Source organism: Channa argus, chromosome 1, assembly GCF_033026475.1.
Source record: "Channa argus isolate prfri chromosome 1, Channa argus male v1.0, whole genome shotgun sequence".
Taxonomy (NCBI): Eukaryota; Metazoa; Chordata; class Actinopteri; order Anabantiformes; family Channidae; genus Channa; species Channa argus.
Window position 1 is genome coordinate 8,022,358 of NC_090197.1, and position 18,970 is coordinate 8,041,327.

Here is an 18,970-nt window from a genome sequence, read left to right on the forward strand (position 1 = left end):
AAAACCCGTCAAGACAATACTTAAAGTCAACGGAACCCAGGACAACGTGCGCTAAAGGCCTTTACACTGTGGCTTATGTGTGAATGGAACAAATGAGATCAAACATGTTGAGCATGATGAGCTTTCAAGGTGCTGACAGACAATTTCTTTAATCTTTGGGCAGCGTACACGATGTCAGAGCGGTTTTGATCTCGCCATCAAATTCTCTACAAAACTGAAAAAGTGAAGCGACTTCCACAAAACGTCAAACTATTCCTCCACACAATGGCAGGTGTCTCCAGGTTTGTGGTTGAAACAAAAGCCAAACATCTCACTAAGTGACGCACATGTCTTGAGGGCAGTGGGAGTAAAAGCACAGCCTCTCATCTCTCTTTTTCCATTGGACTTCCTTTTTTTTTTCTCCTTCTTGCTGTGTGGAAGCATCTCAGCTCTGCAGTGTATACACAGTACGTGTATAAATATATGTGTGGGTCATGCCTGGTTTATGCATAGCAAGAGAGAGCCCGGAGTTTCAGGGCTTCTCCCTTCTTCAAAAGGCACTCGGCAGCATTCTCAGACAGAAGGTTTGTGCAGCAGCCTCAGCAGACAACAACAAGCCTGGAGAAGCCAGCCACACAGAGAGAGAGAGAGAGAGAAAATGGTGGGGAAAAGAACCAGGGATAATTAATGGAGGATACTGAGAGGAAGCAAGGAAGAGAAACAAGATGAAAAAGTAAAACAAAAGGGTGGAAAAAAAAAAGAGAGAGAGAGAGAAAGAAGAAGGGGAGGAGGACTGAATCTAGCTGTAGCAGCAGTGCAACTCTTAGCCTCACAGTCATCGACCCTGGCAACCCAACAGCAAGGCCAGTCAATTGGACGGGTGCACCCTGCAATTACGCCCCCGCCCCCCCCTCAACGCTAGCCAGCCAGGTGCACCCTGTAATTGTGTCTCCCACCAACTAGCCATCACATTTTAAAAGCCGTGTTGGAAGCTAGCGTTATTAGAAACCCAGGCTGGCCACGCCCAGGTCTAGGAGAAGAGCTTTTACCTTTTGTCTGTGTGCAGACAAACTCAACATATAGATTTGGCAATTTTTTATTTATTTATTTATTTTTTTTACACATTCTGTCCTCCTTCCTAAGCACCTTCGCCCGTATTTGTTGTTTAGCTCACCTTTTAAAATGTGTCTGTCCTGATTTTATCAATTACAAATGCATAAAATCGGAATGCATAAAAAAAGACCAGGGGTTGGCCAAACCCTGCTTTATGTGTGAGTTAGAAAGCGTGACGCAAACATGTGGCACACTGACAAGACTGAGATGAATGCCTATACACACAGACTGATAGAAACCTAACACACACACTGACACGTATATATGTATATACAAACACACAGCTGTGGTTAAAGATGGGGAGCTGACAGCTGGATGGATGAAGAGTGAAAGAGACAGAAAATTGGAGTGAGAGACAGAGAGGAAGTGTAGATACCTCGGCAGCAGAAATAGCCTGGAGTGACTGTTACTAAGAGACAGAAGAGACAGTGTGAAATAACTGCATGCTCATGGTGGAACGAAGAAAGTCTCGCACACACACTGTTCACACACCACCCAAAATGAGCACATGCACACACACACACACACACACACACACACACACACTTTGGACAAATGCTTAACAAATCTGATAAATATCACTTCTTCAATTTAAAGGCACTCACACTGAGAATGACACACACACACACACACACACACACACAGATCAATGAACTCCGGAGAACAAGTGTTATGACCCCTGAAATGTGTTTTTAAGAACAGGCCAGGATTTCAGAGCTTGCATGAGTAGCAACAGCTGGACGGGAGGTCAGGAGAACAGTAGGGAGACAAAACGTTAGTCAGGTGATCACAGTCAGCAAGGCGGAGCAACAAGGGCAAACCAACAAACCAGAACAAAGAGGAAGAGCTGGAGAAAAGATAATGGGAAGGGACAAAAAGTGAAGACATCTGGAAGAGCGTCCAGGGGCAACAGAAGAAGAAACTTACTAAAACACACAGAGGAACGACAGGCAGTTAAGAGAGAGTGAAAGCATAAGAGAGAGAGGAGAAACCCAACCTATACGAGATGAGATGGAGCTACTGGAATCGGAGCGGAGAATCTTAAGTCCTGGATGTTGCACTGGGGAAAGAGAACAAGGAAGGGAGGGAGGGGGAAAGAGAGAGGGAGGAAGAGGGAGAGAACTGAGGCCCATGCATCATGCAATACTACTGTTATATTCACGGGAATGAAGAAAAAAAAAAAAAAGGACAAGGACAGAGATGAGAGAACCAGCTGTGTATAAACAGGAAGAAATTGTGACAAGATAAAATGGTGATTCCCTCACAACTGGTAGAACAAAAAGGACAATAAGAGATGCAGAGAGAAACACCACACTGACTGTAGACGTCACTGGAAAGAGAAGAGAGGAGTGAGACAGTGCAGCATTATTACTGCACCACCTGCTGACAGACCAAGTTGGTTTAGACTGTGTGCAAGCTTGTGCTTGGTGGTGTACACATGTCATGAGGAGGCGTCCCAGGAGGTTTGTTAGCTGCTGTGAAGGGCAGTGTGGTGGAAATGGGAGAGCGTGACGAGGAAAAACATGTTTGTGTGACCAGCTTTTTCAAAAATCTAAAATAAAATCGATTCTTGTTGTGGTTTCCTGGGAAGTATGTATGAACAAACTACATTGTTTTTGCTAACCAACTTTTTCAACCAATTGCAAGGTCAACTATCACCCGATATAAGTGCAGGCTACAAAACTCCGGTATTGCTCTAGAGACAGAAGAGGAGACAGGAGGTATGATATTGCGCCCGTGTGAAAGACTCTGTGCTTGTGTTCGAGAGCAGAAACATTGGAATACGTGTGACTGTCTCTGGGTAATCATAGCTCACCTCTGCACGGATCGTTCTTGACCAGAAACTCATCCAGAGCCATCCAACCGCCGCCGACTCTCACCATTACCGTGCTGCGCAAAATCCTTACCAGACGCAGCTGCTGAGAGTCGCCGAACTGCGGCCCGAGAGGAGAGAAGAGGAGGAGAGAGGGGACACACAAATATGTTTAGGGACAACAGAAAAAAAAAAACCTTGAATGAGAAGTAAAACACTAGGGAGAGAGAAAGAAACACAAGATTCAGAGCTATTCGTTGAAGGAAATAACAGTTTACATATTGATTGACGAGATTTTAAGTATTCACACCAAACCCATGTACCAAATCTGAAAGGATGATGGATCCTACTTCATGCAATGACAGAAGAACCATGCACTGACAGCCTCAGCCCAGTTCACCCAGCCACACAAATGTAAGCATTATTATTTACAGTAGAAAACCCACAACATTTTCAGTTGATTTTTTTTATAAAAAAGGATCTAAAAGGAGCAGAGATCCAAAGCAATACCAGCACAGATGGAAATTGCTGAGTCTCTGTCCAAGCAGCTCGATTTGTTTCCCAGCTTCAGTCCAAAGCACATATCACCGGACCACTAATTATCACTTCAGCCATGTCACTGTCGCCTGCTTCACATTGTGCAATTTGTCACTCAACACACAACAAATCACAGCAGGGACACAAGTGGACAGGGAAACCTGCTTACACGTTGCAAAGCCACAACAGAGTTCTGCTTCGTTTTTTATTTTTTTATTTTTTCGAGCTTCTCTTTTTATATCCGGTTAATAGTTTAAAGCAAAACAGCAGCACTCTATTGGTGGAGAACCAGGAAGCAGATTTCCCACATTCAGTCACAGCAGCGGAAGTCACTTTACCTGGTTTCCGAGGAAGAACTACAATAAATCCAGTGGACACGGAGCGGACGGTCACAAGGAGAAAGAAACAGAGCGAGAGTGAAACAACATGTAACGTCATCTGATGTTTTTCTAACATGTAAGTTCTGGCATTTCTAAGTAGACAAGAGCTTCTTAAAAGTGCTTCTCACAAAGTTTATGTTGTGTGCATTTCTGTTATTTCAACTCAGTATCAATGGTCCAAGCAAAACGATGCAATGGATGTGATGGTCTGGATGTTAACACGTTTTTGTGTGGAGTGGAGCTGATGATGGTGAGATAGAGGTGAAGAAAATGATGGGGAGGACATGAAGCCAGACAAACACAAGACAGACATAAAAGCCGGTGTGTATTAGTATCCTCAGTGTCCTGCAGTGAAGACGCTGGAAATCATTACCCAGTGGATAATGACGGACCCAACAGAAGCTCCTGAAACGTATTATGACCCTTGTAAAAGGTTTCGGAGATGTGCACAGGCTGATGGGCGAAGCGTGAAAACACAAATACTGTACTATTTGCAGGGTTAAGGCAGGTGGGAACCGTGTTTATGAAAATGAAAGACTTAAAAATACCTTTGAGGGTGAATTAAACATCTAAATGGTATTTTTAGACTTAAACATAAGGCACCCTTGTGTTTTATGGTTTTAGTTTAACGATGCACTGGGGAATAAGACTTTAGTCATTCACTTTTTACATGATGGACTGTGATGACTATTATTACAGTTACGTTTCCATGTTTAGAAAAGAAAAATACCGACAAAGACAAACAGCTGAGTAAGTGCATCACTCAGACAATCCAAACCCCCTTTAATTCAAATGGTGTGACACATTACTTTCAGAGTTAAATTTGAATGAAATTCGTAGGAACGCATCTTGAAAACTGTGGGTGAAGTAACTATAGCCTTGCCTCACCCCCCCCGATTGTCTTGTTAATGTTTGGGTGATGGAAGAAAAAAGTTTCAGCTGACAATCCTGGAGTGCTGTGAATATTAGAAACAAGTTACATACACAAAGTGTTTACATGACATGTTATGATCCAGACATTTCCAATACACCATGAGATCATGATGTGAGATGGAAACATTTAAAACGATCTGATGTTTAGAAAGAGTGAGTTGTTAATTGGCGCCTGGCGGAGCAGGTGAAGAAGCAGCCAGTGAAGGACACGTTGTGTAACATGAAGAACTGTATCAAACAGCGTCTGCACGATAGTTCTTAGCATCCAGCCCTTCATTCGTATTTTGGTTTATTGTAGGTTGTGAGCCCTAAAAATGCATGAAATGATAGGAAAATACTATCAAAAGATTCAAATCTAATATTTGATGTTTACTGTGATGGATAAAACAGCACGTCCCTGAGGTGTGAGGATGTCAATTTGTCTTCTGCTCAAAGTCTGGAGAAGCCAAAAACTATTTGCCAAACAGCACTGACCCAGCTGTGTTAACCACTACAAATCTCTGGTTACTACTAACACTAACATGTCCTGTTTTAAAAGTATTTTAAAAATATGTATAAGTTTAGATTTAACATAGATCTTTATTGAACTGAGTCAAAAACTTACCCGGTATTTGTTCTCTCCTATCTGCTCCACCTGGAACCTCTTGGCACATTTGCACTGGGCCACTTGCCGAGTCACCTGCACAACGTCAAACAACAGGTCAGGCAAAAAAACAACGGCCTCGGCACTGGGTGTGTCCAATTATTGACTCAAGTCCCTGCAGAATTTATACCTTTACATTTACTTATTTTTACCTCATCCTCTATCTTATCTGCATCAGTGGTTGGTCTGTAAGCGTCCTTGTTGGGGTGCAGAGCAGCAACAAACTCGTAGTAGTCGATGTAACCGTCTCCATCTCTGTCAAAGATGTCCGCCACTGCAGTCATCTCCAGTTTACTGGTGGGAAACTCTGAACAGACAAAGGAATTCAAATACAAGCTAACTAATCACAGCGCATAAACGACGGATCAAACATGTCCAAAACCATGACCTACTTGATGCAAGGATGCCATCGACGAACTCCTGACGCGTGATCTTTCCATCTTGGTCTTTGTCGATACGTCTGAAGAAGTCCATGACGCGAGACTTCTTATGGTTCATCCAGCGCATGTATTTCTTCCTCCACACGTCAAAGTCAAAGTTGGCAAACTCTTTGAGCTGAAAGTTGATAATGTTTGGCAAAGTCAGAAAGTTTGATGTTTGACCATGAATGTTAACGGACGTGCAGGCTTTGGGTAGAATCTGTCGTATAACGCCTACCTCCTCAAGCCTGTCGAGGGCGTCGTTGAGTTTGCGCTGGCGGTCGAGAGCCAGCAGCCAAACTTGCTGCCACCTGGCACAGAGCTGGTTGAGTCGTGGGTTTCCTCCGGACATCTGCATGGCTGCCTGCTGCTGTTGCTGAGGTTTGCCTGTAGAGGATGTACAGAAATAGCAAGTCTTCCCTAGTCACTTCTGAGAAACCTTATGTAAATGTAATAGTATGAGTAACCTGTATCCCCACAAAGAGTGGGATAATAATATTTGTTCAGTGAGACGTAAATACAGGTTGACGTACGTGATCCTCGCCTCTCGGCCAGGCTGCTTGGTGTCTCAGCTGGCTTTCTTTTGTAGGTCTTTGTCACTTTGTCAACATCTGGCTGCTTCCTCGTCATCTCCTCCATAAACACCTAAAAACCACAAACAGTCAGTGAGAAAGACAACTGCAACTGGAACGAGCAAACAGCTGGGTTTAAGAGGGTTCAAGTCCATCTAAGGACGCATTCAAACACCAAACACTACGTTTCAATGTTTAGTGACCCACAAACAACTAACAAGAAAGCCACCTGGTGTTCTGTGATGAGCGACTTGAGTTGTGGGATGTCCTGAGGAAGCGGCTCCGTGTCTCTCTGGACCAACGTGGTCTCGGCCCACTGCAGCCACGACAGCAGCTCCTCCAGTAGGTTGGCGTTGTTGAGCAACTCAGTCAGAGCCGTCTCCAGCCGCTGCTCGTGCTGTTTCGCCCATGTCAGCACCTGCAGAATGAAGCCATTGATTATTTGGACTGTATTATACATTTGACATTTACTCTTGAATGGAAGCTAATACATTCAGATCACGTAAAAGTTCAAAATAAAATGAAAAATATTAGCTGGAAAGGGGGCCATTTGAAAATGTAATAATTAGGATCGATAATTATTTAAGAAGCTAGTTATTGACAGACAAAATCTGATGTTTACATTTTAGTTCATGGCTCCGAACTAAAATGGATCTAAGCCTTAAACTAATCTGCAACTAATTTGCTTTCTGTACCTTAGCCCCACCCCCCTCTCACCTCCTCAAAACGCGCCCTGATGATGGTGATCCAGTGTTTGATGGTGGTGATGGAGTCAGGGTGACATACGGTCAGAATGGCCTCTCCCATGCCAGCTGCTTTGTTGACATCCGTCCTCTTCTCCTCCACCGTGCCCATGAAGTCACGGTGCGTGTGCAGAAGCGCCTGCAGAGTCTCTGCCTCCTCAGGGAGGACTCCACGGAAGCGAAGCGTCTGCTCTGCTTCCGAGAGCCACTCCAGAATCACTTGCACCGATGTACGAAACTCTTCCGCCTGTGGAAAATAAAAATACAAAGAAGAAGGCGACACGTCTTTAAAAATGTTTTGAGCATTATTTGGCTGCACGGTTTATCCTCAGTTTGTGAGAGAAGCGTCACAATCAGCAGAGCAGTTTCTTCTCTGACCTGCTTGAGGGCCTGCTGGAGGCGGGTCTGCTTGGTGACTGACAGGGCGCACACAGTATCCCAGCGGTTGCTGAGCTCCTGGAGCTGAACTTTGACCCATGCTGTGTCATCGCGGCCGGTCTCCATCAGCTCCCGAGCTGAGCGCTTCAGAGCCTGAATGTTGGTGGTTCTCTTACCCAGTTCCTTCTGGAAAGCCTGTAAAGTTGGACATCACACAGTGTTGTGAGGCTAGTATGACTAGTATGAAACAGAATTTTGTGCGATTCAAGCAGAACCGCATCATCCTCTCGTTAAGCTCTGTTTAGTGTACACACCTTATGTGAGTCCATGAGATTGGACACCAAATCCAGGTCTCCGTGGACGGGCTGATCTTCAGCTAGCTGAGGCTCTACCCGGTACAACCAGTCAACAAGGGCCTGCAGAGCCTCTGCAAACTGACCTGAGAACAGCAGAGCCTCTTCCAGCTTGTGTTGTCTGGATGGAAAAGAGACACGACGGCTGTTAATTGCCATTTAATGTTCACGTGACAATATCAGACCAGTGATTCATAGCTGGGTGAAACAGATTCATTCCTCATCCTGTCTACCTCTCCACACTCCTGCCACAGACTGTGTCCCACTTGTCACGAACTTCTCCAACCAGGTGATCCAGTTTCTGACTGTCTGCAGGAAGCTGAGCCTTGTCCCTCATGGCCTTCCCAGACCTCACCGTGGTGTCGTAAACAGGCTGCTTTGATCCCAGTGCTTTCTGAAACTCCTAGATATGCAGATATGACAGAAATGACAAATACTGAGCTTGTGTACATACACTTGCTGGGAACAGGTATAGTTTTTGCTAATGTTACCTTGTGTTTCGCCAGTTGTACTTTGATCTTATCTGGCTCATTGGAGATCTCCAGCTCTGAGTCGAGTCTTTTCTCAGCTTCTTCAAGCCAATCTGTCAGCTTCCTCCAGGCCTCATGAAACTAAGGAAAGAGCGGAATATTAATGGTTGTACTAATGGTGTGTGTGTGTGTGTGTGTGTGTGTGTGTGTGTGTGTGCGCGCGCACTTTAGTGAGACTGTCTGATTCGTACCTGTTTGGCTCGTTTGCGGGCCTCATCAAGGTGTCGACCGCGGTCCAGTGACCTCTGGACCAGCTTATCCCAGCGTGCCTGAACACTGAGCAGGAGGTTCTTTATGAGAACAACGTCCTGCTTCAGGCTGGCAAAGCGAAGCTGAGACCCTGCCTTTTCCAGAGCGAGGACTTGCTCTCTGTGGGTGTTCACCTCATTCACAAACACCTGGACAGACACCGACAAGAAGAAAGAGTTACAGTAAGCAAGAACATTAGTCACATTAAAATGTGCAAATGCTAAAAAACTAATAAAATAAGCTGTTAAATATCAGGGTAAACCAGGTTTCTCATGACAGGAGGATATTGAGTATTTACCTTGTGCTCATCAATCTGGAAGAGAACAGTGTCCAGGATGAGGCTGGGGGGTTGGGCCATGTTCAGAGTCTGTTCGGCCTGGGTCAGCCAGTTAATGGTGTCCTGCAGAGAAGTCTGGAAACCTGTTGCCAAGGAAACAGCCTCCTCGAGCTTTGCCTGTCAAACAGAGTTCACGCAGAATTTGAAGTTGACAACAAATGTGCAACAAAACAGAGCATCAACAACAAGCAACCTTTCCCACAATGCTTTACCCTGCGGTCTTCTATCTTAGTGTTGAGGCTGGCCCACTTGTTCTGCAGCATGGCCATGTTTTGCTGGGTCTGGGTGGTACCGGGCCCTGCTTCCTCTCCTCCTCGCGCCAGCAGCGTGGACTCTCCCTGGTCCAGCAGCCGGTGGTATTGGTCTGCTCGCTGGGTCAGCTGAGCCTGAAGCTCCTGGAGACAGAGAAGACACAGGTGTGAAATGACAGCCTGCGTGTAAAGTGAGCGCTGTTGCGTTTCACCACTTGGTTTAAAAGAATTAAATGCTATCAAATTTTCATAGTCACCATATGGCAGGTGTCTCTGAATTACCAGAAAGCCGTGTAAGCTAAAACCATGAGCAGCTGCTCAAAACATTCATGCACTCTGAAATATTTTAATCCATCTGTTTATAGCATTACAACGAGTATAATAACTTATTGTTAATGCTCAGCTGTATACAACAGTAGGCTTGTTCATAATAAAGAAACAATACATGTGTTCTTTTATACCAATGACCAAATTTAGAGCTTATAATCTGAACATTGCAGCACCTGCTTATTTCACACAAAATGGCAGCAGAGAATTAATTTCTGTTGCTAAAAAAACTACAAAATTATATTAGTCGCTGTTACCATGTGTTGTTGGAGCTGCTCTCTGGCTGTTTCTGGGAGACCACCCGTTGGTTTAGCAGCAGATAGCTGGCTGTCAGTCCTCCTCAGCCACTGGAGGAACTCCTCCAACTCACCATGAAAACCTTCAGCCTGCAGGGACAATGGGGTGAGGAGTAGTCATAACAAATTAAATATATATTTCTCACCACTGATATCATGAAAATATTTCCCCTGTAGAGTTTAAATGATCTTTGTGCTTTGTATTGAGCTCTCTTCCCTATGGGAAGTGTATCTTAAATTACCTTTTAATAAAGTTCTGGCAAATAAAAGTCATTCATATCCTTGAAAAATTACTTTGCAGAGCTCATCCTACATTAATAATCTTTGATCACAAGACACATATTTGCTGTCTGGTCCTGATGTGCAGACAGAACTGAGAAAAATGCTTTCATGTTCTTAACTTTTACCACTTGGAATAGTTTGCAGAGGGAAATTAAATTAAGTGGACTGAATTAAAAAAATTTACGATAAACGTTACGGTAATTTATTCTTTTTCTACAGGTCTTTGTTTTAGCACGTCTCAGCTTTCTTAAGATTGATAGTAGTTTGATAACCTCCTCTGTTCCACTCATTTAACCATTCATGGTTGCCTGGTTCTGGTTTTCTAGTACACTGGTGTGTTTTTAAAGCACTGATTTGTTTGGGTTCTAGTTTGGGCAGTACTTGCACATAAATGCCATTAAACTTCACAGTGACTTCCCTATAGTAACACAACACTTCTTGCCGAAAAATGCCCACAGATGAGATTCCTGGGAGAAACCTGCATTTCAGATTATGTCATCTTGTTGCTCAAACTATGGAGCTTCTAATCATGGTCAACCTGCTTCTTCACAGCTGCCCCAGATGACATCATCTGAACTCCTAATAATGAAAAACTCCCCCTAGTGATGTCTTCTTTAGGAATTAGAAGCTTCGGTTTGCCCCACGTCCTTCAGTTAGAAGCAGAGAAATTATTTAATAAAGGGAAGTCAGAGGCAAGTCAGAGGCTTAAAAACATAAATGTATGTTTACACCCTAAACTAAAAGCTGCCTTTTATTGTTGGATTGTGTTGTCTGGAACTTGTTATGCTGCAGCATTGGCCAGGTCTCAAAAGAAAAAAAAGAGGTTGCTAACTTTATTACATTAATGTGAAGTCGTACTTTTACGTTTTGCATTATAGTGTATAATCGCAATACAACTTTGGAAGTGCTAAACTGTAAGGACAAAACAACCACTACTGCTACCACGGCTGTTGCTGCACATCAGCTGTAATAACAGCCACTACACAATCTCATGACTTTCTTTAGCAAATGGGTTAATAAAAACTGACATCTAGGAAAATATTATTGCAGTCAAAATGTAGTTATTAATATAACTGAGAGCAGTGCAAATATCTAACTAAACTTGTTTAGGAAGAATCTCTTTTCAGCACAGTACCTGCTGTAGAGCCGCCTCCAGTAGTTTCTGTCGCTCTTGGGTCTTGAGCAGCAGACTCTCCCAGCTCTGGCTGAGCTGCTCCAGCTGATCCTTCAGGTGGCTGGCTTCGTCGCCAGGAGAGGACTCCAGCAGCTCAGCAGCAGCGCTGTTCACAGTCTCCACCGTGGCATGATGGGACAGCACATCGTTGCGCAAAACCTGGGACAGAGGAGGGGAAGGAGAGAGACGTTCATTACAGTGAATTTGATCTCAATTTTAACGGTGTGTTAAAATAACGTTTGGCTTTAATGTAAAATCCATAACATTGGGGCAACAAGCACAGGTGCAGGTGTCATAAACACAAAGGTTTCCAGTTTAAAAATGTCAAAAGATACAATATACATCTGAACAAGAAGAACAAATAGTTAAAAGCGGTATCTCATATTTTTTTCAGGGTGTAATGGATGGAGACATACGTGGTGTTTAGCCAGTTCAATTTCGATGGCCTTGGGGTCAGAGCTAACTGGCCGCTGTGTGTCCAGGGTGGCGTGTGTGTGGCTCAGCCAGGACTGCAGCTCAGACAGGGCATGCTGGAACTGACCCAGAGCTAGCAGGGCGGCCTCCAGCTTGTGCTGCGGTGGAAAAAAGACAAGATACGCTCAATATCTGGACTGTAATGAGAAGCGGCTGCCAACTGCATAAAGACCTACTGAATGCCAACAAAGGCCAACATCATCTTCCCAAGGGAAAGAGTATGAGCAAGAGGTGGGTCACAGAACAGTGACCTTGCAATGGCTGAAGTTTCAGTTTGTTACTCAGGAAATATGTTTGCACAGTGCTGCCACATGTGGTTCCTCTACCTGTCTCTGGGTGATTTTATACCCCAGGTTGTCCCAGAGGTGTCGGAGTTCAGTCAGCGGCTCCTGGATCATGTCCCTGTCTGTCTGGTCCGACACTTTCTTCAACAGTAGCTCCCCCTGGTGGCACAGCTTCTCCATGTCAATCTGCTGCTGGTAAACCTCCACCTTGTATTGCTGCTCGGCGCAAGAGGAGGAATGACATGAGGGTGAGTCAGGTCAGGAAAATTACCGTAGGTTAGGTCTGAATCCTAATCTGACCTAAAACAGATATTTGGGATCCTTCTAAAAGTACTATTACCATTAGTTCAATTCTAACAGGTTAAAAAAAAAAAAAAAAAAAAAACCTCTCATGCAAACCTTAAGCTCTTCAATTTGCTGTTTCACAGTTCCCAGGTCAGTTCCCACGGGCGACATGTCGCACAGTTTGATCACTGCGTTATCCAGGTAGTCAAACATGGACTGAAAGGATACAAAAATGTGATCAGGCCACAAGAGGATAATGTTTGTTACCAGATACAATCAGCATACCAAATATTTTCATGTTTAGTTAAGTTGGTGCAGGGATAACACCATGATTATCAATAAATCACAAGCTCCAACAAATTACTGTGGCTGGATTAGATTAGATGAGATTAGTTTTACTGCCTTTTATTAGATTGTTTGTGAGATGGTTCCTGCCATGTCATTTATTAAGAAACAGAATATTAAGAAAAGATAATGAGACTGTTAATCTTTGTTAGCTCCACTTGGCTTTAATTGTAGGCAGGGTCAAAGATAAACAGCCTAACTGTGGTGTACACACCTGCAGAGCATCCTGATACTGCACAGAGGCAGTCATTGCCTCCTCCAGTCTCTCCATCCTCTCCCTCCATGTTCGGTTCAGACCCTCCCAGGCAGCATTCATCTGAGAGAATAACAGGAAGACATCATTATTATTCTGTGTTGCTGTCATCACATTAATGATGCTTAAAATTTTTTTTAATAAAGATCGTGGTCCTTCTTTTAGCCACAGATGGTGTTCCCTAAGGTGGTAGAGATTTCTTACCTCATCAATGGTCTTCTTGACTTCAGGTTTCTCGGTTTCCCCACAGGCAAAGATGAGGTCAGCCCCAAGGGTCCTGACAAACTCCAGCTCCTCTCTCAAACCATCCGTCTCTGCCTTAATGGCCTGGTAGAGGAACAGATGGACATCTCATTCAGGAAAAAAACAAAAAAAAAACTGGACTACCAAAAGCCGAAGACCCTGTACATCGATTGCCTCCCTCCCCGTTCATCATACCTCTGCAGCCTCAATCTGTTGCTTAATGAGTGAGGGGTCCACACCAGGGTCCTCCAAGTCTCTCACAATGTCTTGGGAGTCTCGGAGGGTGCTCAGTAGCGCCGCCACATCGGCCCAGAACTTCCCGGCCAGGTCCAGGACGTCATTCAGCTTCCCCTCCCTCTCCTCGGCCCTCTGCCGGATCTCATCCCACAGAGAGCGCAGGCGCAGGAGGCGAGAACGAACAGCTGGAGGAACAAAGAGGGTCATGTATTAAGCAGGCAGGTACAGGAAAGCTAGTGGGAGCACAATGGTAAAACATCTTCGGTATTCTATAGCATTTTTAGTCTACTCTGAGAGTCTGGAACTCTTTAACATAAGGAATAATGGTTTCTTTGTTGGAATGTGCCATCTAGCGTCCACTCCTGGTTAAAGAAGTCATCGGCCCATTATGTCGCTGCACAGTGGGGCCATTTATTTCTATGAGGCGCCGAGGGCTGGAGGGTATCACAGCACAGCTTTCTGCAGGGCAAGTCAACAAAGACTTTTGTGTTTTGCTTCATAATGTGGTGGCGTTGGAAGAAATATGCACAACTGCATTGTTGATTCAGTTCCATTTCAAACTCTGACAGTGTCCGCCTGCTGGCATCGTGCCAGCAAAACAGACACTTATTTCGACCAGATAATTGTTTAGTCAGTCTGCTGATCGCAAACACGAGACTGCAAAAGCCAGTTTTTGGCCTCTCTGTTCTCTGTTCTGATCACTATTTAATTTAGCCAGTAATCTTTACTATCCCCAGTTAATGCACTTAATGTGTAGAACTCCTCTGCCTGTTTATTACATGAACTCTGTGGCCCCTCTGCCAATCTTACTTATTCAGCTGCCACTCAATGTCAGACACATCTCAACAACTCACCCTGAGCAGCGGGATCATCATGAGCAGCTCGGCCAATGAGCTCCTCTCCGCGGGAGCAGAGGGCGGAGAAGCTTGGCAGCAGTTTGTCCAGCTCCAGCCCTTGGGCTCTGTGCTCTGCCAGCTGCTCCCTGATCTTCTCCACCTCCGCTGCCACTGGAGGGGGCTGCCGCAGCCTCTGCACCGCCCCCTCTAAGGTCTCCAAAAGGGGGTCCATCTTGTCGTGAAACTGCGGACAGAAGGAGAGGTGGAGGAGACGTTTTAAGGAGGAGGAAGAGGAGGGAGTGTACTGAGGTTGCTGGGTTTGGGTTTTTGATAGAGTGACATTTTGAAAGTATGAAAATGCTGAGATATTATGTGGGTGGTTGGCCATCTGTGACAGAATACAGTAACATTCAGGAAGTTAAAAATGAGAAATTCTAAGGTGACCAGATCAAACAAATTCAAATTAAGGCTGTATAGTCTTTTGTGTCACATCTCAGTACTTCACTTTCAGCAAGTCATCCAGGTTGCGTTAACTCTGACAAAGTGGGGATGAGTCAACCACACAAGGGGGGGGGGGGGCCATTAACACAGTCGGCTCTAAAGAACTCGAGACAGATTTTGAATACAAAGATCACTCACAGTACAATCTGTGCTGAGCTGATGAGCTCTTTTTTATGCATGTGAGGAAAATGTATAATCACTACATAGCATAACAACTCTCATACAGCCACAAGGGAAACATTGGATCTGAATCAAGCATAGATGGAGACTAAAACAATCCCTATTACAAAGCATGTCTCAGGGTCGTACTAGGCTTAATTCAAGTCTACAGTCCTACACAAAGGGACAGATTGGATTTTTGGACACACAGGATCCGCTGACACATGATCTGGATAAATTTTAAATCAATAAAAGCTGCAGACAAGATTGAAGTAATTAATTGGGTTTGAGAGAGATTTAACCTTCTTCTACCTATTAATTTAGGGAAAAACAATATTTTCTGGTGAGATTAGTACTTAAATTAGATTCATATTTATTTAGCCTACCAAATCACGTGTCACCACAGCCTGAATGTCCCTTTGATGTTGTCAGTGAAGCGGTCTTACCTCTACCAGCTGGGTGATTGCAGTGAGCAGTGACCATGGAGAAAATGGTGGCAATAAACACCGCAAATCCACAATGAATGAGGAACGGGATGGACGAGGGAATGGGTTGCAAGGATGAGGGGAGGTGAGCATAATGAGGGAGTTTAGAGTCATGTTAGAGGGTAAGGGTGGAGAGACAAGAAGGGTGGATGATTTAGGGTGGAGTGAGTGGGATAGAAAAAGTGCAGGTGGAGAAAAAGAGAAGGAGCAATATGTGGATTGGTTTGAGGGGGGGGGGTGGAGGGTGGAGAAACAATATAATGAGTTAAATCAGAAACATGCATATGGTACAAAATGTCAAGCAATAACGACCCCAGCAATGTTGTGATTAAATAATGTGTCATGAAATGACAAAGAAAACGTGACATGTCTGTGAGGAGAACTAGCGGTAAAAGAAGCTACGATGAGATGCGAGTAAATTCTGGACGACAGATTGGTTCATTTTGAGCAGCCGGTTTCTGTGAAGCAAGACTAAACTGTGCTATGTGTGTCTCCCAAAAGTAAAATACACAAAAACATTAGGTAAAAAAAAATAAGTGCAGGGAACAAGAAATCAGACTGTAACTTGGCTTTAACCGAACTTGTGATGCTGAAAATAAATCCTCATCGTCATTTAGTGTCATGCAAGCAACAGACATATAGACACTCCCATAAACCTCATGCTGTTTAGTAATCACGTGGGGTTTCACTGTTTTGCCCGAGGCAGCAGACAATACATATCAAGCTACAAACAGACAAGGGCCAAACGGTATTTAAAATAGTTTTTTTTCCTCTCTCCACTGAGATGCAAATGAGTTTACGGTCAAACTGCACTACGAGCCCCCTGTGACATACCTGTGCAGACTGGGACACTGCCTCGTCTAATGCAGCAGCACGACCCTTCACATCCTCTTTGATGGCAAGGTAGCGTCTCTCGGCCTCTGTGAAGCGCTGCGTCACTGTCGCGCCCTCTTGGACACTCAGTTCCGCCAGCTGGGGTCCAATCTTCAGCAGCTTGTCGATGTGGGGCTTGTGTTCGGATACAGACTCCCTGAGCAGCTGAAAAAGAATTTATGAACACGGAAATTAAGTACTACAATAATGAGGGGAAAAGCTAAAACATAAAAGTAAAGTCGTTTTTTTTACCCTCATCTGGTCTTGTTGTAGTCGCAGAGCGTCCGTGTCTATGGCTGGTGGGGGCAGCTGGGTGATAAGGGTTTCGGTCTCACCCAACCATGGCTCTAATTCCTCATAGGTTTCCCAGAACCGAGCCACCAGAACCTGGGCCTGCTCCAGAGCTGAGAAGCGTTCATTGTGGCTCTGGCTCACTGCATCGTATCGAGCACTCAGCGAATCTGTCTTTACCTGGAAAAAAAAAGATGTGCATTCCTCTAAGATTCTGCATTTTGTCTTTCATTTTCCTTTATCCCTACCAGATCTAGAACTATTAGACGTATTAACACTGAACACAAGTTTAAATTTCTTATGTTTAGTTTCTTGTAATGCTCTGTCTCGCTTTCATTTACTTACCATCAGTGCATCCTTCTGGGAATCACTGCAAGTTTCCAGGATTTCGTCTCTGGTGCTGAGGAGCTGATCCACGGTGTCTCTGTGTCGGATGATGTCGATGTTGAAAGCCCTCTGCACCTGCAGCTGAGCCACTGTCACATCGGGCTCCAGGCTCAGAGGTCCCAGAGACGCCAACTTGCGCTCTGTCTCCCCCACCCAGGCAAGTTCTGCGTCCACTGCCTCCTCATACTGAAGGACAGAGATCACACATTGAGCAGTAATCAGAGTAAAACACAAAATCTAAACGAATTTCAGCATTTACGATTACACATGGATTAAACTCCTCGCATCACCTGTTGTGACCTCTGAATGGCGACTTGTACCAGCTGAACCCGCTGGGTGATGGTTTCGTCAGCTTGGCGGTAGCGTTGGTTGGCGTCAGCAACCAGGCGGTCAAGTCCTTCCCGGGCTCGCCACGGCACTAGATCTAGCAGGGCACTGCCCACCTCGTTCACCGTATCCAACACCAGACGTTTCTCTGCTGATACGTTCTTCAGCTCCTGCAAAAGTGAAGGAACAATTTAGAAAAAAAGCTGTAATTAAATATAAGATGTGCTTAAATACAAAGTAGAAATACTGGCACAGTGAATTAATATTAAACAGAAAATTTCATGCAGAGGGAAAAAAACTGGGAGGCTGCAACAAATTAAATGGCAATAATGCTTTTAATTGCATTTACAAAGTTCCCAGTAATCACTGTTTCTATGGTAACTCAATTTTGATGCTAGAAAAGCTGAAAATGACTTTAGAGCCCAAACAGGACTTGTCATCAAATGATTTCCTCTTTACAACATGTTTTCCCCTAGAAAATCTTGTAAATATGCAACAGTGGCATCAAGTAACCTTTGAGAGCTGCTTTAAATGACTGAAGTAAAAGATGCTTAAAGGTTGCATCCAAGCACCAAAAGGGACAAATATGTCTTACAGTCACGCTTTTCTCCTCTTACTCCCCCCCTCACCTTTTGTCTCTCCTGGTAGGCAGGTGTTGCATCAGGCTCCACATTGTTGAGCTCGGCCTCCACGCTGTCCAACCACTGGTTGAGATCGTCGTGCGCGCTGGCGAAACGCGTGGCGAGCTGCAGGGCCTGTTCCAGGGTGCGGAGGGCTTTGCTGCTGCTGGCCGTCATTTCAGCATAGCGGGACTTGATGCCATCAAGCTTCTCCTGGATCAGCAGAACCTCCTCACCTGGACAAGGACATACGGGTCAGATTTACATGAGGAGTCCCGATGCCTTCATAGACTATATTGTTAATGTTAAATCATATGCTGCAGGTAAAAGAGACATTTGAATTGAGTCTTTTCATTTTTAATACCTGACCTTTTAAAATGTGTTTTTATTGTAAAAAAAAACATCTCACAGTAAGTTTGAGTTGACAGCTTGGCATATATGATATTATTACAACTTCTGTCTAAGCAGCTAAATATGACAGCACACACAAAGAGCGTATTCATGAAGTAGACTGATGGTAGCTCACTCACAGTGCTAGCACTCATCATCTGTGAGGAGCAACACAAACCAGATGTTTTAATTTGGTTCACCACTGATCTAAAAATGTGAGGTTTTGATCTGTATCTACAACAATGTTGGACTGCTGGGTTTTTCCCTCACTGAGCCCAGTCTTTCTGTGTCCACAGAGACACTCAGAACTCCAGACAACACATATAACACAACTGATTCATTAAGGAGAACACTTATCCGTTGGCAGAATTAACGCTGTAGCCTTACACACAGATGATTATGTGTTTTATTGATTTTAGTTCCTCATTATAAAATATAGAAAACACTTCCAAAACGGTGAAATGATCCTTAAATGAAATAGAATTTGAGAAGGAAGCAGAAAAATTCCGTCTGGTAAAATATTTAAATTTACCTGTGGTTTGTTTGAGTAAGGCTTGTCCATTCTTAATGGCCTGGTCCACTGTCTTTTTCCTGCTCAAGATTTCTTCATTTAGAGACTTAAAGAAGGGAGAGATAACACATGTCAGACAAAAAACATTTTTCTTTCTGAT

General features: G+C 44.3%; 1 protein-coding gene across 22 annotated transcripts in view; it reads right to left on the bottom strand.

Moving 5' to 3' along the window:
* Positions 1-18,970, bottom strand: part of macf1a (microtubule actin crosslinking factor 1a) — a 194,909-nt gene that overhangs the window by 5,220 nt on the left and 170,719 nt on the right. For 11 of the 22 annotated variants that reach the window (XM_067478312.1, XM_067478467.1, XM_067478524.1 and 8 more), the window contains 33 exons: positions 18,832-18,916; positions 17,919-18,145; positions 17,253-17,459; positions 16,921-17,148; positions 16,537-16,755; positions 16,246-16,449; positions 14,285-14,510; positions 13,389-13,615; positions 13,155-13,277; positions 12,912-13,013; positions 12,467-12,568; positions 12,110-12,283; positions 11,726-11,881; positions 11,271-11,468; positions 9,815-9,943; positions 9,192-9,374; positions 8,941-9,096; positions 8,585-8,791; positions 8,355-8,474; positions 8,097-8,266; positions 7,825-7,984; positions 7,511-7,705; positions 7,107-7,379; positions 6,619-6,807; positions 6,351-6,462; positions 6,056-6,204; positions 5,791-5,953; positions 5,551-5,705; positions 5,360-5,434; positions 3,781-3,798; positions 2,909-3,026; positions 2,090-2,152; positions 1,469-1,501 (listed from right to left, as the gene is read on the bottom strand). In XM_067478312.1, coding sequence (XP_067334413.1) covers positions 1,469-1,501; positions 2,090-2,152; positions 2,909-3,026; positions 3,781-3,798; positions 5,360-5,434; positions 5,551-5,705; positions 5,791-5,953; positions 6,056-6,204; positions 6,351-6,462; positions 6,619-6,807; positions 7,107-7,379; positions 7,511-7,705; positions 7,825-7,984; positions 8,097-8,266; positions 8,355-8,474; positions 8,585-8,791; positions 8,941-9,096; positions 9,192-9,374; positions 9,815-9,943; positions 11,271-11,468; positions 11,726-11,881; positions 12,110-12,283; positions 12,467-12,568; positions 12,912-13,013; positions 13,155-13,277; positions 13,389-13,615; positions 14,285-14,510; positions 16,246-16,449; positions 16,537-16,755; positions 16,921-17,148; positions 17,253-17,459; positions 17,919-18,145; positions 18,832-18,916 — 5,146 coding nt within the window. The other 11 variants (XM_067479114.1, XM_067478074.1, XM_067477827.1 and 8 more) reach the window with 6 other exon arrangements.